The following is a 19,526-nucleotide window of genomic DNA, read 5'->3' as shown; positions in this document are numbered from 1 at the left end:
GCCCGCTTCCGCGCCTCAGCCTTCGCAGCCGCAGACCCTCCAGCCTCCGCAGCGTCTCGCATGTACGACGCAGCCGCGGGGTGCGTGACGACGCAGTCCAGGATGCGGACGCCACCGTCAGGCCAAACCACGAGGATGTCACCCCGACGTTGACTGGCAGCCCCTTGCGCCCCCGGGGCTGCAAGGCTGCTGTAGAGCGGCTCCGCGCTCGACGCGCACCCCGTCCAGAATATAGATAGCTTCGGAAATCCGTGTATCTTTGTGTATGAGAATTATGCAATTTCCCAACAGATAGGCCTGTACACAGCAGTACGGCTGTAATATGCTTCCCTCCTTTGAGAAAGGTGCAACTTGCGCGAGCACAACAAAGAGCGCCAAGCCATACTGCTAATCATCATAAAACAGGTGCCAACTTGATTTCCAAGCAAACTGTGCTGTGATCAACAATCCCCAGTTTCCCTGCTGACTCTAGTGTGCCTGCGCAGTTGCAAATAGTTACACTGGACGAGGGCGAGGGCAGGCTGGCCCTGTTGGCCGGGCCGTCATCTGGAGCCATACTGCGATACAACCCATCGTATTCTTATGTTGCTGCTGTTGTCCACTTGGCAAACAGCATAAGCGAGGCGGCTGCTGTGGCCGCCGCATAGTGCCCCATTCCTTGTGCATGCAAATGTCATTGTTGATGCTTGGAACTGCCCAAACGTCAGCACCTTACAGCATCAAGTTTTGCTGTACGTTTGTGGAGTTGCCGTGGTTTGTGAATCAGCCACCGAACATCGGAACATTTGGCATTCAGCATGTTTGTATTGAACATTCTTGCAGCACATATGCGTAAATGAATCAATCAGAGACTACCAACAAATTTTTGGCTTTCACGGTCACGCATTTGCCTCGACCGCAAAGCGGGTCATGCCCAAAATTTGCGGCCCTTCACAACGTCACCCTGCCCTGGTTTTAAGAGCGTGACATGGATGTCATGGTCCCAAAAACTCAAACATTTGTTTGTTTCGCTACAGTCTGATAAGGCATCAGGTGTGCCTGCTCTACTCAGGGTCCCAAGCGGCGCGCATCGGTTGCGTAAGCTTGAAGACCTTGAAGGTGTCCCATGTGTCCCTCCACGCGGGGGACCTGAGGGAGGCGTTGTTGTCGTCGAATGTGTTCACCATGCTCGACCAACGGACCGTTCTCGTCAGATGACAACAGGAATCACGGCAGATCTTGTGCCTCACTGAGTTGAGCTTGCATGCGTGCGCGCTGTTCTGCAACCTTGTTGCGAGCTGCCAGCAGCTGATTGAGTTCAGTCTGCTCCTGGTACTTTGGAAGCTGGGCCTCCATACCCACCTCCTTGGATGGGGGGCTTGCAACAGGCTTTACACTCTTCACCCTGTTGTAAAACTCTTCAGTGGGCTCCCAGAACACCAGCTCATCGTACTCTTCTCGAACGACGGGCTTCTTACTAACCACAATGCCGATATCTTTCTCTGCACACAATGTAGTATAAGCAAAAAAACGTGCATTGGCAATGGATGGTCATCGCTCAACTTCACATGACAAGTCACCCTACTGTACAATTATCCACATTTGAAAATCGCACAAAAACGCACATTAAGCGCCTCACTATGTGTTAAGCGAATATTAGTTAGATAAGTCTGGTATGAACACAGACCTCTACATAATGGTATGAATACAGAGACCTCTACACACAGGGTGCAGATTCGTGTTCCTGGTCAAGTATTGACTATGCTACAAGGAGATACGCCTATGCGGTTTGCCGTGTCCTAATGACCTGTCTATACAGCCAACCATTCCACGTCGCTGTCTCCGCATGACTGGGCACACTGCAGGATTCAAAGCAGAGTCACTGACCTGCCCAAGGCAGCTGGGCCTCCCTCCCGTTCAGATATGGCATCAATGAGTGAATGAACAGACAAATACAGCCCGACAAGGCACGCACCGTTCTCATACAGCTTCAAGCGATGCTTCATAATCACCGGAGCCTCTTGTGCATCATCGTGGAAGTCAATCTGCACTCAACAACCCATCAGCAGTGTATGATGATCATCATGTATTAGCTCGTGCGAGCGGCTGCGCGTTTATGACAGGTTGCTTGCTCCGACCGCTGACGTTCAATGATCTGTATCACTTTAAATGTGCTGTCTTGGTTGCTTGTTGACTTTCCCCTGCCATTATCTATTTGATGTAATGATCATGTATCTTTTGACCGCTGACGTTCAGTGGGCTGTATTGTTTCAAACGTAATTACTTGGTTGCTTGCTGTCGACTTCCTGCCATGATCTTTAGACGTGATGTTTGTAGTGCTGTATCTTTTTACAACACTACCACACCCACATGGACATTGGCAACTCTAAGAACTACTTGAGAAGTAGATCCTCCCTGCGCTGAAGCCCAGCAAATGCAGGTCGTCCCAAACATCGTTACATGCCATTCCATGACAATCGAGAGACACACAATCTGCATGTCTGTCAACAGAGCTCAGCAGATGAGTTAGGCAGTGGCAAGCTATGCACATCACGCAAGGATCCACACCTTGACAGAGAGATCAAACTCTCCCCAGCCCTTTTCAATGACCTCGTAAGGTGGCTCGGTGATCTCCCTGATTGGCTGTTCAAAGCTGGAGTGCAAAGTGAAGGACACCTGCATGCAATCCTGTTGTCCACAACAGGGCAACACAAGAGCTAGAAGCATGTCACCACCCAGGTCTTCGGAGTTCCGAGTCTCGATGTCTCACTTTCTGGTGACCAAAATAGAACGTCCGGATCGTCAACGTGAGACTCGGCTGTCTGAAGGCCATGTTTGCTGGTGGTCACCTTGCACGATGTAAGGGTGGTATCGACGACCTCTACATTGCAAACTTAACTGTTCCCATTACCTTTTCTGTTGCAGAAAATGGTAGTGTTTCCACAGACCGGCACGGCAATAAACGATCCACACCCTGGAGTGGAAGCAGCGCTGGATAGGCGTGAAATGCAGAACATTTCTCCTTCGCAACGCGATTCATATACGTACCACAAAGCTTGAAAAACATTTGGTGCATCAGCCTGCTAGTCAGTCTGTCACTGGCATGATTTCCCAAGGGTCAAGGGGACAAGAAATCACCTTTTTGATAATGTGCCGTAGGTCGCAGTTAGTGGGCGATCTCACAAAGGCGGTCCATTGATGAGATGCAGCATCCGATGCCTGCACATAAAATGCACCTGACGCGATCCCTGTGCGAGAGCAGTTGTTCTTCTCAGCATGGCATGCAAGATCATGAAATGTCCAAAAAACCCATAGGTGAGTACATCGATGGCTGTATGGCAGAGGTACATGGCTGAGTCAGCTCGTATGTGGCTAGTGTGCGGCAGATCACATACAATGGCTGCACACCTTTTTTCCCATGTGGTATGCAAAGGTTCCCAAACAGATGGGTACGACAAAGGACACCCGTGCCAGCCTCTTCTCCTTGTTCTGCAGGCCACAAGCCCTGTCAACCCAACCGGAGCGCTTTCCGAGTCTCACCTACCTCTTCAACCTCCCATGAAATAGATTGCACCGCTAGGCGTGTCAATCTATTAGCAACAGTAGTCAACAATTAATCCTCGTTGCACTCCATATTGACATGTTCACAATGATAAGTTGCTGAACTTTGAAAATGAAGTGATTGCAGCCATCAGGGCATGGACAATGGATCACATAAGCATGCACTGCTGCTTTATTTGCGCCTCTCGTTCGTTCACGCTACTCAGAACCCTGCCATCCGGCATGCTACCGGACATTGGTTTCAGCATCGGTGCCATGGCAGAGAGAATTAGTAGGGACTCTGAGAAATGGCCATGTGAGAAAATCAACCATTTAAGAACTCCATTCTTAACGCCCGTACTTTCGCGGCTGCGCAAGCATAGCATATGCCACCAGACAACGACCGTGCATACAAATGTCCAAGAACTTCCGGCGCATCGCACCGGCCCTAACTTGTATTTGTCCCAGTCACCATGACTACTGATCTTAAAGAGGCATGAGCTGAGGTTGAAGACGTCAACAGCGCATGGCCGAAACCAAACGTGGCTTGGAAGCGCAAAGACACCTACATACCAACCTCAGACGCCAGCATTACAACGTACTGATTAAACCGTATCATGTATGTATAATCACAAGCATAAAGTTATTGTACGTGTCCTCCTTGTGTATGCAAGATCGTCGGAAGCACGCCAGATTGATGTATCCAGACTGATAAGTTGAAGTATGTAGCAGACACTAGCATGCTACGCAGATATGAGGGGCTTTGATTCCCAGGTTTCCCACGCTCAAGCAATCTCTGAAACTCTCGGGGTTAGGGTTGGAGGGTGAGTCGGATACATCGACTACCTAATCTTGGAACCCTGCAAAGACTCTTGCCAAGAGGCATTGACGCGCGCACCTGCGAAACGTGCAATGCCATGAGTCTGAATGGGGCATCAAAGTCAAGAAGCTGTGGTTTACTTGCCTATTGAAGATGTGCACTTGTGTGGTAGTCAGTGCCATCACGTTATGCATTGCAAGCAACCGAGACGGTGAGGCTGAATTGACTTCAACTTCTAGGTAACCTAACAAGAAATGGCGACGTTTTCCATTTCTGGCGCTGTGAACGGTTATCGTGTACCATGCGTGGCTTGCACGCACGTGCTTCCTGTCGATGGACGCAGGCGCATTGTCTGCAACGCGGCACAAACCAGCGACATGACGGAATTGCTCACCCCAAATGAAGTGCTGACCTTCAGAAAGCAAGGTACGTTTCTGTCTGCGCCCTTTTGCATGCCTCAAGTTCACCGTATAGGGTTCGCACGACTTTTGTTCTGTCATACATGCAACTACTTGCGACTGGAAACTGAGCGGTGCTTGTTGTGAAGGTTATCTGTGTGTGGAGGGCTTCGCCACTCTGGAAGAATGTGCAGCGCTTAGAAGTCAAGCGAATGAGCTGGTGTCCGCTTTCAACCCCCAAACAGTGTCTACATTTTCGACACGAAACCAGGGTGTGCATAAATCTCGTTGGAATGCCTGATATTGTGCCTCAGCGCATGTGGTGTTTTCGGTCTCATTTAGTAGGCGATAAACCTCTCTCGTCTCTGAGATTTCATCGCCTTGACTTACTGATAATGTCTCAATGGCCGAGTACTCGCCCCAGGACCGCTCAATTGATGGACTGGTCATGTCCTGCAGGGCCTGCGAACGTCACAAGTGCATAGGAATTGCTGTGATTGCATGCTTCACCGCATGCTGCTGGCACAGTAGCTGGCCCCATGTCTTTATTGATGCAATGTGTTTGTACGAATCCGGTGTGTGTCGTTGTGCTGGCCATCGGGGTCATGCCATTGCACGTGTCAAATCCAGCTCAGAAGTGTGCCACACTTCTCCGCACATGCCTGAAAGCGGGCGCACTGAATCTCGGAAAGTCAGTCCAGACAGTGTAGGCGCATCGCAGGCCATTTCCGACGATTACTTCAATGCATCAGCAAGCGATATTGGCTTCTTTTTTGAAGAAAACGCCTTCAACGAGGCAGGAGAGCTCCGCCAGACCAAGGCATTGTCGATAAACAAGATTGGGCATGCACTGCACGACCTGGATCCGACCTTCCGAAAGTTTTCCAGATCCGCAAAAATGCAAGCACTCTACAGGCAGCTGGGCTTCGTGAGGCCCGTCCCTGTCCAGTCAATGTACATCTTCAAGCAGCCCAAAATGGGTGGTGAAGTGGTGGCTCACCAGGACAGGTGCGACCTCATCCTGCGCTGACCTGCTTTGGAGACTGCCTGCTGAATTGCTTGAAGCAGTTGCCCTCACCCACCTAGCCGTAGACTCTCGCAGCGAGTTCGAGCGTTTGTGCACTTTTGCAGCCAATGACTCAGTTTATTGCAGCTACGTTTTCAGTGCCTGTGGCATCGTCCGACATGCACATAACTTGCAATGCGCTCAGTTGACGCGACTGAGGACGGTTGTCAGCGGTCCCATTTTAAAGGTGGTGCTGCTCGCCACCTTATGCGTGACTGTGTGTGCTAGTCGGACCTCCACACCTTTTGCGAAGCCCCTGAACCTTTGGAATGCCTGGGTCTGGCCTTGGCAACCCCATCTGCAACGAATGGCTGATCTTCTGTGCAGCTCTTCTCCCTTTGGGAAAGCTCCTGTCTGGGCTCTGTTTACATCTACATGTGACCACATCTACTGCTGCTGAAGAAAATCATGCAAGGACGTGCGATTTTGGGGACGCAACTCATATGGTGGGTTGTTCTTGCAGTGCATTCCTGTGTACTGAGCCTCTGTCCACGGTCGGGGTGTGGCTCGCAATCGAAGATGCAACAATCGAGAATGGCTGCCTGTTCGTGCTGGACGATTCACACCACGATGGAGTCGCCAGCCGCTTTGTGCGAGGCCCTGACGGCACAGTCAGCTTCCCAGGAGGAAAGCCCTCATGGGACACGAGCCAGATGAAGCCGATTCCCGTGAAAGCTGGCACTCTGGTGCTGCTTCATGGATCCAACGTTCACGGCAGCAACGAAAATACTTCCCCGATTTCGCGGCATGCTTACAGTATGCACGTCATCGAAGGCACAGATGGCTATGTGTGGCAACCTGACAATTGGTTGCAGCGTCGGGCGGACTTTCCGTTTCAGCCGCTCTTTGATTGAACTTAGGCCCTATCAATGATGTGTTGTACACTACGAAGGCAAGATGTGAACCGAACTTCTCTCTGTCGCTTGGCTATGTTGAGATGTGGTGCACCTGGGGCAATCGTCCTGATGGTTATTCATGTGATCATGCACTGTATAATAGAATGTGTGTTACAACGAAGCGGGAAAGCAAAGCAGAAATAAACTGCAGACAAGGACGACTCAATTCAAGAACACTGTAAAATAGAATGGGTTGTCAGCCAGTCCTTATTCATAAATAACTAGTGGTCACGCAAGTTGCGCAACATGTAGTACTCGAGCAATCATTGTATTATTGCTTGACAGCTGCAGTCCATCGAGCTAGGAGGTGAGTTTTTTAATCACTAAGACAGTCGATTTTCTGCACCATGGGCTTTACACCTCCTTCTTATTGTCTTCATGCACCTCAAACGTATGTAAGTATTGCCAGCGAAGTTTTGTGCAATCCCAGCCACTCGAGGCTAGCTCGCCTAAGAGGTGAGAGAGGTCAAGGTTGTGCCATAACTCTTCACCCGGGCTGGCAAAGGAACACTGGCTTAGGCACGGAAGCAAAATGCCGATGTCTTGCTTGCCCTTGCACACATCGCTGCCGACGATGTCCGCAACGAGCGCCGCAAAATTCGCACTCTCAACAGCCTTGGAACGCAACCGAAGCTCAGAAGATGCAGCAACACTCCAAACAGCCGCTGCACAGCCTCCCCGCACCATCTCTCCAGCATTGCCGTCGACCAACACCTCAAAGTGCATGCGCTCACCATGCGATTCGCCCTCTAAGCACTGAACATGACACACCACAGCAAAACCATTTGCCCGAAGATCCCTGATGAGATGCTGCCACGCGCCCTCATCCTGCCAACCAGCACATGATTTTGCAGTGTCCACGGATGCCGCATGGCTTGGGTGGTCAGCTGAAGGCGATAAAAAAACGCCAGTGCTTTCAACGAACGCGCAGACGTCGGCGCCGAGCGTGATGTCAACAGTTTTGCCCCACCAAGGTGGCAGAAACCGCAGCAAGCTGGGAACCAGCAACGGCTCCGCCTGGCCGATCACTGCGGGGCTCATGGCTGCTGCGAGGTTTGCAGCTGCGTGATTTGCAGCAGATCTCGTGGCAGGGCTTGTCTGCAGGCTGGTTGGCGTGGCAGGCAGGAGAGGCGAGTCGCCCCTTGAGACATGCTGCCATGAGTCATCAACGTCCCGGTCACCGAGCCGGTCTGGCGCCACCACTGAGCGAACAAAGACGTCGATCAACATGAGGAGGCGGTACGGGTTGAGGCTGTTCATGTGCAGCGAGCGCAGCGCGCAGACGTTGGCAAATACGTGGAGGATGGTCAGCAGCGCAAATGCAGCCCAAGACGCCCACAGCACACGCGTGGAGAGCCGCAGCACAAACATGCCCAGAAGCATTCCCAAAAGCGTTGTCATCGTTTCCTGCGAGCCCTCCTTTGCGCTGATGTCACCTGGAGACCCTAGCCCCCCCTTCGAGAAATGCTGAGTCAGAGCGTTCCTCGTTGCGCCCCCCGCCACACCTGCATGGCCCACAGGACACGAATTCAGATCCAAATTCAACTTGTCGCACTTTCGACCCAGGTTCGGCCATGCCCAGGCTCGAAGAGACGTGCGTGTCACAAACGGAGAAATCAGATCTTGGATGCATACATTCGCATTGAATATGCCTAAAGATACCCCGGACTTGCCTTGCGTGACGCTTGACCATCCATGTCACTGATTTCATACGGTAAGGCCCTATACTGACACACATACCACTCTACAACGTGAAGCATACCGAGCCAGCCCAAAGTAAGGCAAGAGGTGCAAATACACTGCTCTGCCCCTTGCATCAAGCAGCGTTAAAACACCTGAGATTTCTGCAAACAGGACTTCTGCAGAATCTTTCTGTCGGTGTTGTGCCAAACCCTCTGTTTCCTTGGGTCCCAATGCCCGAAAACAAATGATTTATTAGGACAAATATGGTGGTCGAAACTCAATGTGGCGACGCCCTGCATTCCGCCAGAATCATCCTGACGTCAGCGAGAAAAAAATGAATCGCTCACCTGTGACGGCACGGGCCACAGCTCCAGTCGACGCAAGCAGCAGAAACGCTCGAGGGAAGACAGGAGATATGAGCTCCAGCGCCATTCCAACGTTATTCAGACAGTCTGCTGCCAGCCGCCACTGCTTAGCATAAGCATCCAAGTTCGAACCCTGCATACGATTTGACCTGTTTTTTTAACATCTCACAGATATCTGCTCCAGCCTTTGCGCCCCACATTATCATGTTTGTGGGTATGGCAAACCGAACAACCCTTGCCTACAGGCAACATGCTCTGCTGCATATTTGCCTTGCAGCCAGCCTAGGAAACACCTGAGCAATTTGAGATGCACTACCAGATGCTCTACGTGAGGCATGTATCCACAAAGTACTGGGCTGGAAAATACACAACATCTTGCAGTGTTCCGCTCGGCAGAGTGGTTTTTGGGTTCAGACACCTGCAAATACATGAATTTTGAGGAAACAAGTGAGGGTCTAACTTTATTCTCGCAAAACAATGGCATCCTGGCACCTTGGCGCTGATGAGCCGTTCGCTGAAAAAGCAGTGTTCTCTCAACCAAGGACAGCTCCATTGCTAGACTGGCGCTGTGCGTCCGTCCTTCCAATGTTTCGTCAGATGTTGTTTCGACCCCCACTTTGTCCCGAAACTCAATGTATTTTTGGGTGTCTGGACCCTTAAAGTCATGGGGTCTGGCGCAAGTACTGTGTCCTGCGTGTTCAAGCGGGTGGCACACCTGAACGTACGTGAAAACAATGCCAGCGCCCATAGCGGTCAAGTCGCGGACAAAGAATGATGTGACGGCACTCAGAGCGCTCGCTTCCACTGATCCAACGCCCACGCCTGGACACCACAGCCACATTTGCACAAGCACACGTCGCATTCTGTGTGATGTGGTGACCCGCGCATTCCCCCCTGCTAGTACAAGGTTCGTTACCACAACGACTACCCGAGCACATTGAAATAGCTGCTGCAGCAGCGGTGTGGTGTCCGCTCACATGTCATCCCTGCCGTGAATCCAGATGTATGCCTTTCACTACCATGTGCATTCTGCGAATGTTTACTCCCAGTAAATGACCCTCAGATACGCGGCGCATCATTTGTGATACTTCTTCATGCCAATACACTGACTTGGGCGCGTGCCTGAGGCTTGGGCTTAGGCTAAGCGCTCTTGCTGTGAGAGTGCGGATATACACACGCCCGGACAAGGCAGCAGCCAAGACTTCCCTACGCCTCGGTGCTCATGTGGCGGACTGGAGTGGTTACCCGGCGGTTACCTACCTCAGTTATCACTAACAGGTGTAAGGTGCCTGGCCCAGGGCATGGAACCAATGGAACACAAGACAGCAAGGGGTTTGCGTGGCTCGTCCAAAGCGCACTCGCACCTCGAAGGATAGCTTCTTGAGATATCATTCCCCGTACGTAAGAGCATAACGCCTGGATTGTGTCCCAGACTTGGTACGTCAGGTAGTCGTCTGTCACTGTCTCGGGAAAGCCATCCGGCAACAGCGCACCAAGCAATGTTGCCCACAAGCGATGCGTTAGTGGCGTTGCTTCTGTATCATCACGAGTCACAGCAGTGCCTCGCACGTGGTACTTGCGGGTAGCATCGCCCGACCTGGAACAGACTTTCAGTGTCGTGCCATCCATGTTGTCAGCATGCCACACCTGCAGTCAAGGCTTGACGTGTGCGTGCCCAAACAAGGCAATCTAAACGACAATTTAAACGTGCATCTCTTGCAGGATTGGACACATGATACGCAAGCCTGTTCCGAGCTATCCACGTAACCTCTGATGTACTCGAAGCTGACGAAGTTCAGTCTACAGTACACGAGGTCCGCCCATTAGAAGGGCGCGCTCAACAGCATTTGGCACCTTGAAAGTCCATTCTACCGAGATATGTACCAGACTTTGTAATTCTTACGTACGCTGGCGCCATGAATGAAGTACAGGTGCCACTGCAAACCCTGCCAAATGACGTACTCACGCGAATTCTACGATGTTTACACGTTCGGGACGTATTAAGCTTTGCACAAGCTTCCCAATTCTGTAGAGAACGGGCGCACGACCCGGCACTATGGAAGGCTATGGCGTGCACAGCCTTTGGAGAGATGGCCATTCGTGACACGGCTATCCAAGAGGGCTTCAAAGAGGTCGTGAGATGCGCATGCGCCCACCCCACCGCTAAACACTTAAGCTGCCTTCACAGGTAAGCCTGTCAAGTAATCACAGTGTTTTACGCCATGACTGCGTTTTGCTAAATTGCCGTGCACATCTGCCCGGCACCGCACCAGCCGTGCGTCGTGATAAAATGACTGTCAGGCTGTGGTATTTTATTTTTCTGGGTGATGGGTGCACGCGAGCTCCTCCGGGATGGTGGGGATCATGCATGGCCTTCAGATCCAGGCTGTGGTTGAGATACACATGTTCTCGAGATGCATTAGTGCCTCCTGGGTGCAATCCTCCATCAGCCAAGATGCATGGTAACTCTCAACTGTCTATGTTTTCTTCAGGTTGGAGGAGATCCTGTCTTGCACGACATTCCAGGTGGTTGTGCGTCCTCAAGGGCTGCAGCAATCCCCCAAGTATGATGTGATCAGTGTGCGGCCATGGCACGTTTGCTTGAATGCAGAGATTGCGTGCCTGGGGCGTGAAGCTTGCCATCAAGATATTAGCACCCAAGTGGCTGCTAATCCAAAGCTCGATGTCCGCAGCATGACAGTCAAGTGGCATGCCGCCCAATCAGATGTTTACAGGTGCTACCCCTGAGCATTGTCGCTGCTGCCTTCCGTGGGTCCCACATTATGTTTGAGCCGAAGTCATAGAATGGTATGAAACAGAATTCCGAATGAGTGGGGTGAGCTGCAATGATGATGCCTGGAATGGCATGAGAACACCTTGTGTTGTCCAGTTTGTTAAGCTTGTATACACGGCTTGAAGCCAATCTCAAAATGCAGGGCAATGTCGAGCTCTACGGTGTCAGCATGGAGATAAACCCTTGTACATAGCCGTGCAGCAAGTATGTTGCACGGATAAAGGCAAAATCAGCATCGCTTACTGTCGTGAATCGCACCCACGAATAGGGACATGCATGGTGACGCATGTTGGACTGTTGACTCATGTATCTATCTGTAGATATGTCAGTTGACTGTCATTCTTAGGTTGTGTCTAGATCCACGTACAACATATACCACGGACGTCTCCGCGGACGGGGAGTCGAATGTATGTATATTCTAGCAACGCATAAAGTCTGTACAGTCCATGTAGCCGCTGAATTCGTGGAACTGCAATCGCCGCTGCTTGCAAAATGCTTAAGCCGCTGTTTCACGAGGCTGTAATATGTGCGCGGCTGAAAAGACCGAGAACGCATGATGTTTTGGGTCGAACTCCTTGACTGCAACATGTGTTGGCATATGAACTGCTCAAACGTAAAGCAGTTCATATGCCAACAACATGTGGGATGTGCAGCTACGTCAGCCAACACACAGTTGCTGCTGAGCAGGTCACCTTCCGAGAAGAATGACGCCTTGGCAATACCCTGCCAGAAGATGTTTCAGCTACAGCAGAGCGCATGGCTGAGCTTTCGGCTCCCAGACGCATTGCGTGACTTGGATGCATGCTTTGACATCACCTTGGAGGCTCACTCGACGATACATGGAGCGCCCTCCACACACCACCTCATCACGCAGCCTAGGTTCTCGCTACAGCAAACAGACATGCAGCGGATGGCGATGTCACACTTCTCGGGACTCTACATTTGGGACGCGGCAGATGACGAACAAGGTAATGTCAGTTCCACCGCTCCGTTCTACCATCAAACACTGATAGAACTCTATCAGTGGTTCACCAGGCCCTGTCATGTTTCGGGTCCATCTGCACACAAATGTATCAATTTCCGGGATGGAAATGAGGGTCGAAACCCATTCTGGCGAAGCCCTGGATAGAACAACAGCCCACCAGTACATCCGATGGCAAATCTCACCCGCAGGCTCTTCATATTTTTCAGCAGTTGAATTTACATGCATAGACCGGCATGGGCAACTTGACAGCGACCCTTTGTGGCTTTTAGAGATCGTGCTTTGGGGCTGAATCATTAGAATCGACGGACATGTCCGTACTCGTCCATACGAGGTGATCATCCTGCATATTCTGCCGTCTGGTGTGTATCTTATAGTTGTGATTATACTTGCCGTTCTGCGTAACAGAAGGCAGATGAATGGGACGGAGGGCCACTTACGTGAGTCAATGCTGGAGTCGTAACATGTGTTCCTGCGCCCTTGGGCATCTGTTCAAGCTCTGCACTCTGGAACGTTTTGTACCGTAACGATACCAAAAAATAAGCAGTCACGGACACGCTGTTGGACTCACCACCAGTTTACATGTAGAAACTATGCTGAATTTCAGCTAAGTATCTAGAATAAGAATCATATTTTCTTGTAAGAAAGTGAAAACGCTGCGCCCCCCCACATCCCCCCGCCTTGAGGCAATACCAACCTATGTTAAGACGTAACACCGTTCCGCCGGTGTTTGAACGGTGAGGGTTTTGTATTGCTGTATTTCGTATTGTTGAAGCATAACAGAAATTCAGCATTCAGAATCAACACAGTCAGGTGTTCGAACGACGAGCTCACAGGCACACGTAGTCACAGGCACAGGCGTACTCCTACCAAACTAAACGTTTGTATACTGCAAGAGCTGTGAGTGCGTAGCGGTCGAGGCCTTGTTTTCTCGTAAGAAAATGTAGATAGAAAATTATTCCACGCTCCCAGCTCGCCCGTTTGTTGGTATTGTCACGGTTCTCTATGTTGCAGGCGAGGAAGGCTGGTCGGACATGTTCCAAGAGGGCGTGCAGATGATGGCTTACCTTCATTACGAGCAGCTCCTCGATTACATGGGCTTGACGGACGGCTTGAGCGCTGTTCTGGGATTGAACACCACGCCTACCGTCTCACCAACGGCGCCCGATTCAAACAGTGCCAGCGGCGCAGGTCCTCTGGACGCTGCACGGGAATGGTCGTACGTGTACTGTGATACACTTATGCACAGCGCCCTGCTGCGAATGGCTGCGTGCCGTGCAAATGCACCTGTCGAAGAGAACTGTAGCTTGGAAGCCTTTCAAGAGGGCACTGCGACAGATGCAGAGGATGGCGTGCATGTCTACGGCGAGTCAGCGTCGAGGGTGGGCAACACTGCTGTCATGAGGCAGACGGCAAGCGCAAGCAGCGCAGCTGGAAGGGAACACAACGCAAGAGAAGGTGCAGCGCGGCAAGCAAACGAGCAGGGCCTTACTCCCACCACGGATCTGTCTTGTCAGATGCAGGCAATGCAAATCGACGCACAGACAATCGCGTCAGCCAGCCCTGAGCTCCCTGCTGCTGCCCAGCCGGCAGCTGCATCAGACCGCGAGCAAGCGACTACCGATTCTGCAACCATCCCGCCAGCCGCGTCTCTTGAGGCAAGCATGCTCCCCCCTGCCCGGCACGCTCACAAGGCTGACGCAAACACAGGCCTGTCCATGAAGGAGCTCATGACGAACGCTGCGCCCCTGTACGTCTTTGTCAACGTCCATAGCCTCTCTTCTGGGGCATGCTTAGGGTGCATCTGGACCCCTTTGGTCTTGATTGACCTGCTGGAATCAAGCGGGTTGATTCCCACGACAGGAAGTTGGGAGGAAGGTATGCTGGCAGTTTGTGTAGCTCGCAACCGCATCGGAGCTCCCCACCCAGACAGCCCGTTTCCTGCGGTCATTCGCTTCGTCGCCGCGTTTCATGACGCATTGGCGACGAGTGTGGTATGCCACGCACCTTCGCTGGCGGACGTCCTTCAGGCAACTCAGGCGCAGATAGCCGCTGAGCGATCGCGACACCACCCCCGTCAGAATCCTGATGACGCGGCTCTGCCTGGTACCTCGCGTGATGTGGAGCGGGGTGTGCCATTGCAAACCGTTCACCCAGGAGAAGGGCGCGACCTGACCCCGCCACTAGAAGGGAACCCTGCGTTCGGAGAGTTTGAGAATGGAACATCCGCCCATGCTTTGCAACACTTCTCAGACCACCTGTTGCCGCGCCTTGAAGCAGAGGATGCATCGCAACAGCGTGAGTGTACAAGCACAATCGAGGACGAGCGACTGCGATCAGTGGGGAGTGGCGATAAACGTGATGAGTTCCGGTCGTGGTTCCAGGCCGTCAAGGATGCATCTTTGCTGGCTGACTTTGCAGTGGTGAGCGGAAACGGCCAAGTGCGCCTGGGACGATCTGGCGTGGAGCTTTGGGGAAGTACGCTCTCATGCGCCAGCCTTGTCAGTGTTCTGTAAATTTAGGGGTCCAGATGCCCGAAAATTTGTGATATTTTGCGATAATATGGGATAAAACCCATTCTTGCGAAGCACTGAGGCTTGCAAGTTTGTCTGCCTTTGTCCTTTTCTCTGTCTTTCGAGTCTGTGTTGCTCAAGGGTGTGCAGTGGTTGCTCCCGAAAATGGTGGCTGATGTGCTGCTACATGACAGCGACCACTCCAGCTGCAATACAAAACACCCGCTTCATTTTGTCGGTAACAAGCGTTGTCATATCCAAACAATCGCCCCAGTATGACTGTCCACTTGCCACACAACGAGTACCAGGCGAACGCATTGCCCAGCAGCGGTAAGAGCGTAAGATGCCGCTGAAATTCCTGGCTCCCCTCAGCGCTTTGCCAGACCTTGTCATTTGCAGGTCTAGATGCCCAAAAATGCATGAAATTTAGGGACAACAATGGGGGATGAAACCCAATCTGGCGCAGCCCTGGCTCCCCCCGGCCTTCCTGACCGCATGGACATTGGCAAATCTTAGTGCGCGTTCGGAAAGAATATGAACTCACCAGCAACAGTTGAAAAGGCGTTTCATTGATTGTCCGGGCGCTTCTGATTATGTTCGTTGCTCGCAATCACATACATTGCAATCCAGAGTGGTTGACCTTTATGGGCGCTCTCCGAGCGTCAACCATGATGCCCCTCATCATATTCACGATATATGCATATACTGCCACCAGACTTCGCTGAATCGATTCAGCCATCATGTAACAACTTGTTCGCTGTGTAGATCCAGCGGATGCGCAACCTCGGATGGCAATGCCCTTTCTCCCAGATGACATGTATGCCGACCTTGCTACCGACGCCTCTCCGTTCAAGAATAAGCTCGTTTTGAACCCTTACGGCAACCACCCCGTCATTCTCGAATGCACTCCAGGGACGTGCATGAACTTGCTGGGTCTGTCCCCCGAAGACGTGCGCACAGCCGCGCTCTGTGAAACGGACCTGTCAGTAACAGACCATAATTGACTGATATGTAAACTTTTGTGGTTATATCTGATGCTGGACCCGAGCACTCTACATCTTTATATAGAGTTGATGGCATTCCCTTGGTCGTAGATTCTCAATCTAACACCAAAGATGCTGGCCGAGATTGACTCCAATGATCTCTTACATTAGAGGATCTGATCTTATCGAATCAATCAATCTCTGCCACGACATACCAAGCGATTCCTTGTGATCCCTCTAGTTGCAGCTATCGTACACTATTGTACACAACTTTGTCACATCGCTTGGCTCCAGCCCCTAGCCATCCATGCTACTGCGCATGGCTACTCCTGTACTGAGAGCCTTTGCTCTAGACACCCATACAATCCACTTTACGTGTGTTGATGTCCCGTTGTGAGGAACGCATGGTCTGAACCCTATCGAACTATCGTGAAATATAACCCTGACGGCTTCACAGGACAGCTCTACGTGTCTGTTAGTCCTTATCTAACAGCCCCGTTACACTCTGACTCATCGCCCCACGAGCCATGACACATCACAGTCTGACTTTACTCATTTTTACAGCTGTGCCTTGGCAATTGTCAACTGCATTGTACAGATTACAGTCGAAATGAATGGGACATAAGTTAATGTGCAGAACACCAAAAATTGGCCATCGAGTTGCTATGATTGCTATGATTGTGCTCAACATGCTTATTGTGCATATCCAAGCAGTGCTACTGCCACCGGTCATGTCCGCAATTACATGGACCACGGATAACATCAAGCACAGAAGCAAATTGATGCGGGCTTGTCCACGTCTTGTCAACTCAGAGCGTCCCCGGTGGCTGCTGGAATTTGGTCATACTGCCTGGTCACCTGGGTCCCAGGCTGCGGCATGTCCAACTGTCGGATAGCTTCGTAGAGCCCAATACCAACTGAGGTGGACAAGTTCAACGATCGGACGTATGTCTCATCCATGGGTATCTTGACAATCATGCCGCCTCTATCAAGGATCTGTTGGTCTGCCTGCGCACACCACCTCACAAGCATTCAGAAGGACATCCGCAACCGTGTAGCACAAGCTTCAAGACACAGCAAACCAATCAAGGCCAGCCAACTCAACATCGCACATGCATGGCAGCAGACGGGTGTGGCATGCTGTTGCCTTCCGTGGAGCAGAGCGGCAACCGTGAGTCAACAGGGCAGCTTCCACAGCTGAACACGAGCATGCGGATACAAAGTCTGGGGGAAATACACCAGTGCACAAGCACATTTCGCATGCAGTCAAGTGAGCATAGCGGTAGTGACTGTTTGCAATGTCAACCCACAACGTTCGGCCGCGTTTTGCGATCGGGTTCATGTGCTAAATCCAAGTGAGCTCGCAAAACAACGCAGGTAAGGTCAGGTGAACGCTCACCCCTTTAGGCAGGCCATGCGTTTCCGAGCCAAATAGAAGCCAGTCACCAGCTCGGTACGTTCCGTCCACCGCGTAATGTGACTCAGAAAACTTGGAGAAGGCCACAAGTCGCTTGGGAAGCGGAAGGTCAGCAAACATCTCCAGGAAATGCTGCCAACTCTTGTGGACGTCGACGCACACGTAGGGCCAATAATCCAACCCGGCACGCTTCAATCTGCACAAAATTCGCAGCACAATCGGCACGTGCATTCAGCCCCCCTCCGCTTATTCCATGATCCCCAAGTAGTTCTTGGAGTTGCCAATGTCCATGTGGATGCGGTAGTGTTGTAAAAAGCTACATCATCATCATCACCTGGCCAATGGCCCATGATCTGCCTTGTCTACCTCAACTGAAACAAATGTCTGCTCAAACATGACCACAAGGTGTGACATCGAATTCGTGCGTTGCCTTGAAAGCAGTGCTTCGCCGGATTGGGTTTTGACCCCCTTTCCTGTCCTCAAAATTCATGCAATTTTTGACATCTGGGACCCACGAAAACCACGGCAAAGCATTGCGATGATCGAAAGGGGCTGAATTCTATGTATACGACGCAAACCTTGGAGGTAGATGAAAGTGCTCTGGCATATTCTTGAAATGCAGAATGCTGACATGAACACAATCTCAGTCACTCAAAAGAAGCTCGCATAACGTGCACAGTGATGAGTCTGCATTCCATCCTTCCAAAACCTGCATGTGAATCACAAGCAAAGGCAGAGGAGCACAAGCTGCCACGACTGCTTTTGGTTGTGTTATGTGACCCGTAACTGGGCCAGTGCTTTGCCAGGCAGTATGCTTTGAGGGTCTATATCCCTGAAAATGCATAACTATCCCGGGCAAAAATGGGGGGCAAACCCCAGTCTGGCGATGCGTTGCAGGGCTTAGCACCGTGCGTGCTCTGTTGAGCCTCTAAGCATTCATCTGGCGCATTTTCAGTGCATCGTGAAAGCAGTGCTTTGACAGACGCTCTCACTTTTCGAGTCCAGGTGCCCAGAAAGGCTTGTATTTTCGGGACAGAAATGGGGGTCGAAACCATTCTGGCAAAGCACTGCGTGAAAGCAGGGCTTGAGTGACATGAACTTTCTAGTCACTGCATGTGGGAGGCGCATATGGCGCACTTTTTATCATCCAGGTCAAATCCGAGTGGCGCCACAAGGTGCATGTCGACCCGTGTCGCTGCACATGTGCGAGCTGCATTCCCGCCGTTTTGCGGGATCTGAGGCTCCACTAAGACAACCCTCACATCTTTCCTGCTCTCAACCCTCCGAGCAACTCCACCACTGACTGCAGCCGTGCCAGACGGTCCAACTTGCTCCAGCGTAGAGCTGGACGCCATGTTGGAGCCAAACCTCGCATATTCCTCGTCCCAGCCATCGTCCAGTTTACCCTGCAAACATGCCTCACGTGTGCATGTTTGGCGTTACGATGGCACATGCAGCGGTTGACGACACGTAGATCACAATGATTTGCGAGCTCGTGCTCTCGAGTGATCCCTCACGGCAACCTGAGCGCCTTGGACAAGCGTCCATGTGGCGGTGCACGTGGTTGCCGCGTCTCTTGACAGTGCGTGTACCTGTGCATGGCAGCGACTGGCGCCTTGTTTACCAAATCGTATCGTGTGCCCAGACGTTCTGGCTGGGGTTAGGACGTCATGTGTTGAGCGATTGCCGTGGTTGATAGCCGCAAGTGCATATTGTCGCCTTGAGCCAGGCGTGCTTGAGCTCAACCCTGCTCGGCGAATAATTCCTGCTGCTCGCATCATTCCACAAGACGCCATACTCCGGTTCTCGTATGCAACGAATGAATCTACAAGGATAGAATGCCTTACTGCACGCGTATATGGCCGGCACGTACGTTCATTTGGCCGTGCGTGCCAGAAATTCTTTTACAACGCGCGACTTGTATTACAATCCCGTAAGATATCCCGCACAACAATCTGCACAATGGGACACGAAGTGCGTCAACTTCATGGGAGGACAAGAACGGTGCCCAGGCTGCGTTAGAGAACGTATGAAAGATGATTGTGCTAGCGGCTCCTGCATTCTGACTTTATGGCGTCTTCTGCTCGCCT

At 51.7% G+C, this 19,526-nt stretch overlaps 2 protein-coding genes across 2 annotated transcripts; one reads left to right on the top strand and one right to left on the bottom strand.

The window, feature by feature from the left end:
- Nucleotides 1–1,206: 1,206 nt before the first annotated feature.
- LOC149809269 (protein AF-9 homolog) lies at nucleotides 1,207–3,019 on the bottom strand. The gene is made up of 4 exons (XM_089994925.1): nucleotides 2,891–3,019; nucleotides 2,548–2,667; nucleotides 1,955–2,024; nucleotides 1,207–1,481 (listed from the first exon to the last, which is right to left on the bottom strand). The coding sequence occupies exons 1-4, from the start codon at nucleotides 3,017–3,019 to the stop codon at nucleotides 1,207–1,209; spliced, it is 594 nt and encodes a 197-aa protein (XP_089851051.1).
- Nucleotides 3,020–4,593: 1,574 nt separating this feature from the next.
- On the top strand, nucleotides 4,594–6,657 carry LOC149809268 (phytanoyl-CoA dioxygenase-like). Its single transcript, XM_089994924.1, has 4 exons — nucleotides 4,594–4,765; nucleotides 4,887–5,011; nucleotides 5,459–5,745; nucleotides 6,267–6,657. The coding sequence occupies exons 1-4, from the start codon at nucleotides 4,594–4,596 to the stop codon at nucleotides 6,655–6,657; spliced, it is 975 nt and encodes a 324-aa protein (XP_089851050.1).
- The last annotated feature ends 12,869 nt before the right edge of the window (nucleotides 6,658–19,526 follow it).

This window comes from Nuphar pumila, unplaced genomic scaffold, assembly GCF_984573655.1.
Source record: "Nuphar pumila unplaced genomic scaffold, dmNupPumi1.hap1.1 HAP1_SCAFFOLD_1474, whole genome shotgun sequence".
Classification (NCBI taxonomy): domain Eukaryota; kingdom Viridiplantae; phylum Streptophyta; class Magnoliopsida; order Nymphaeales; family Nymphaeaceae; genus Nuphar; species Nuphar pumila.
The sequence above is the reverse complement of the archived record's forward strand: the minus strand, read 5'-3'. Positions and strand labels throughout refer to the sequence as shown.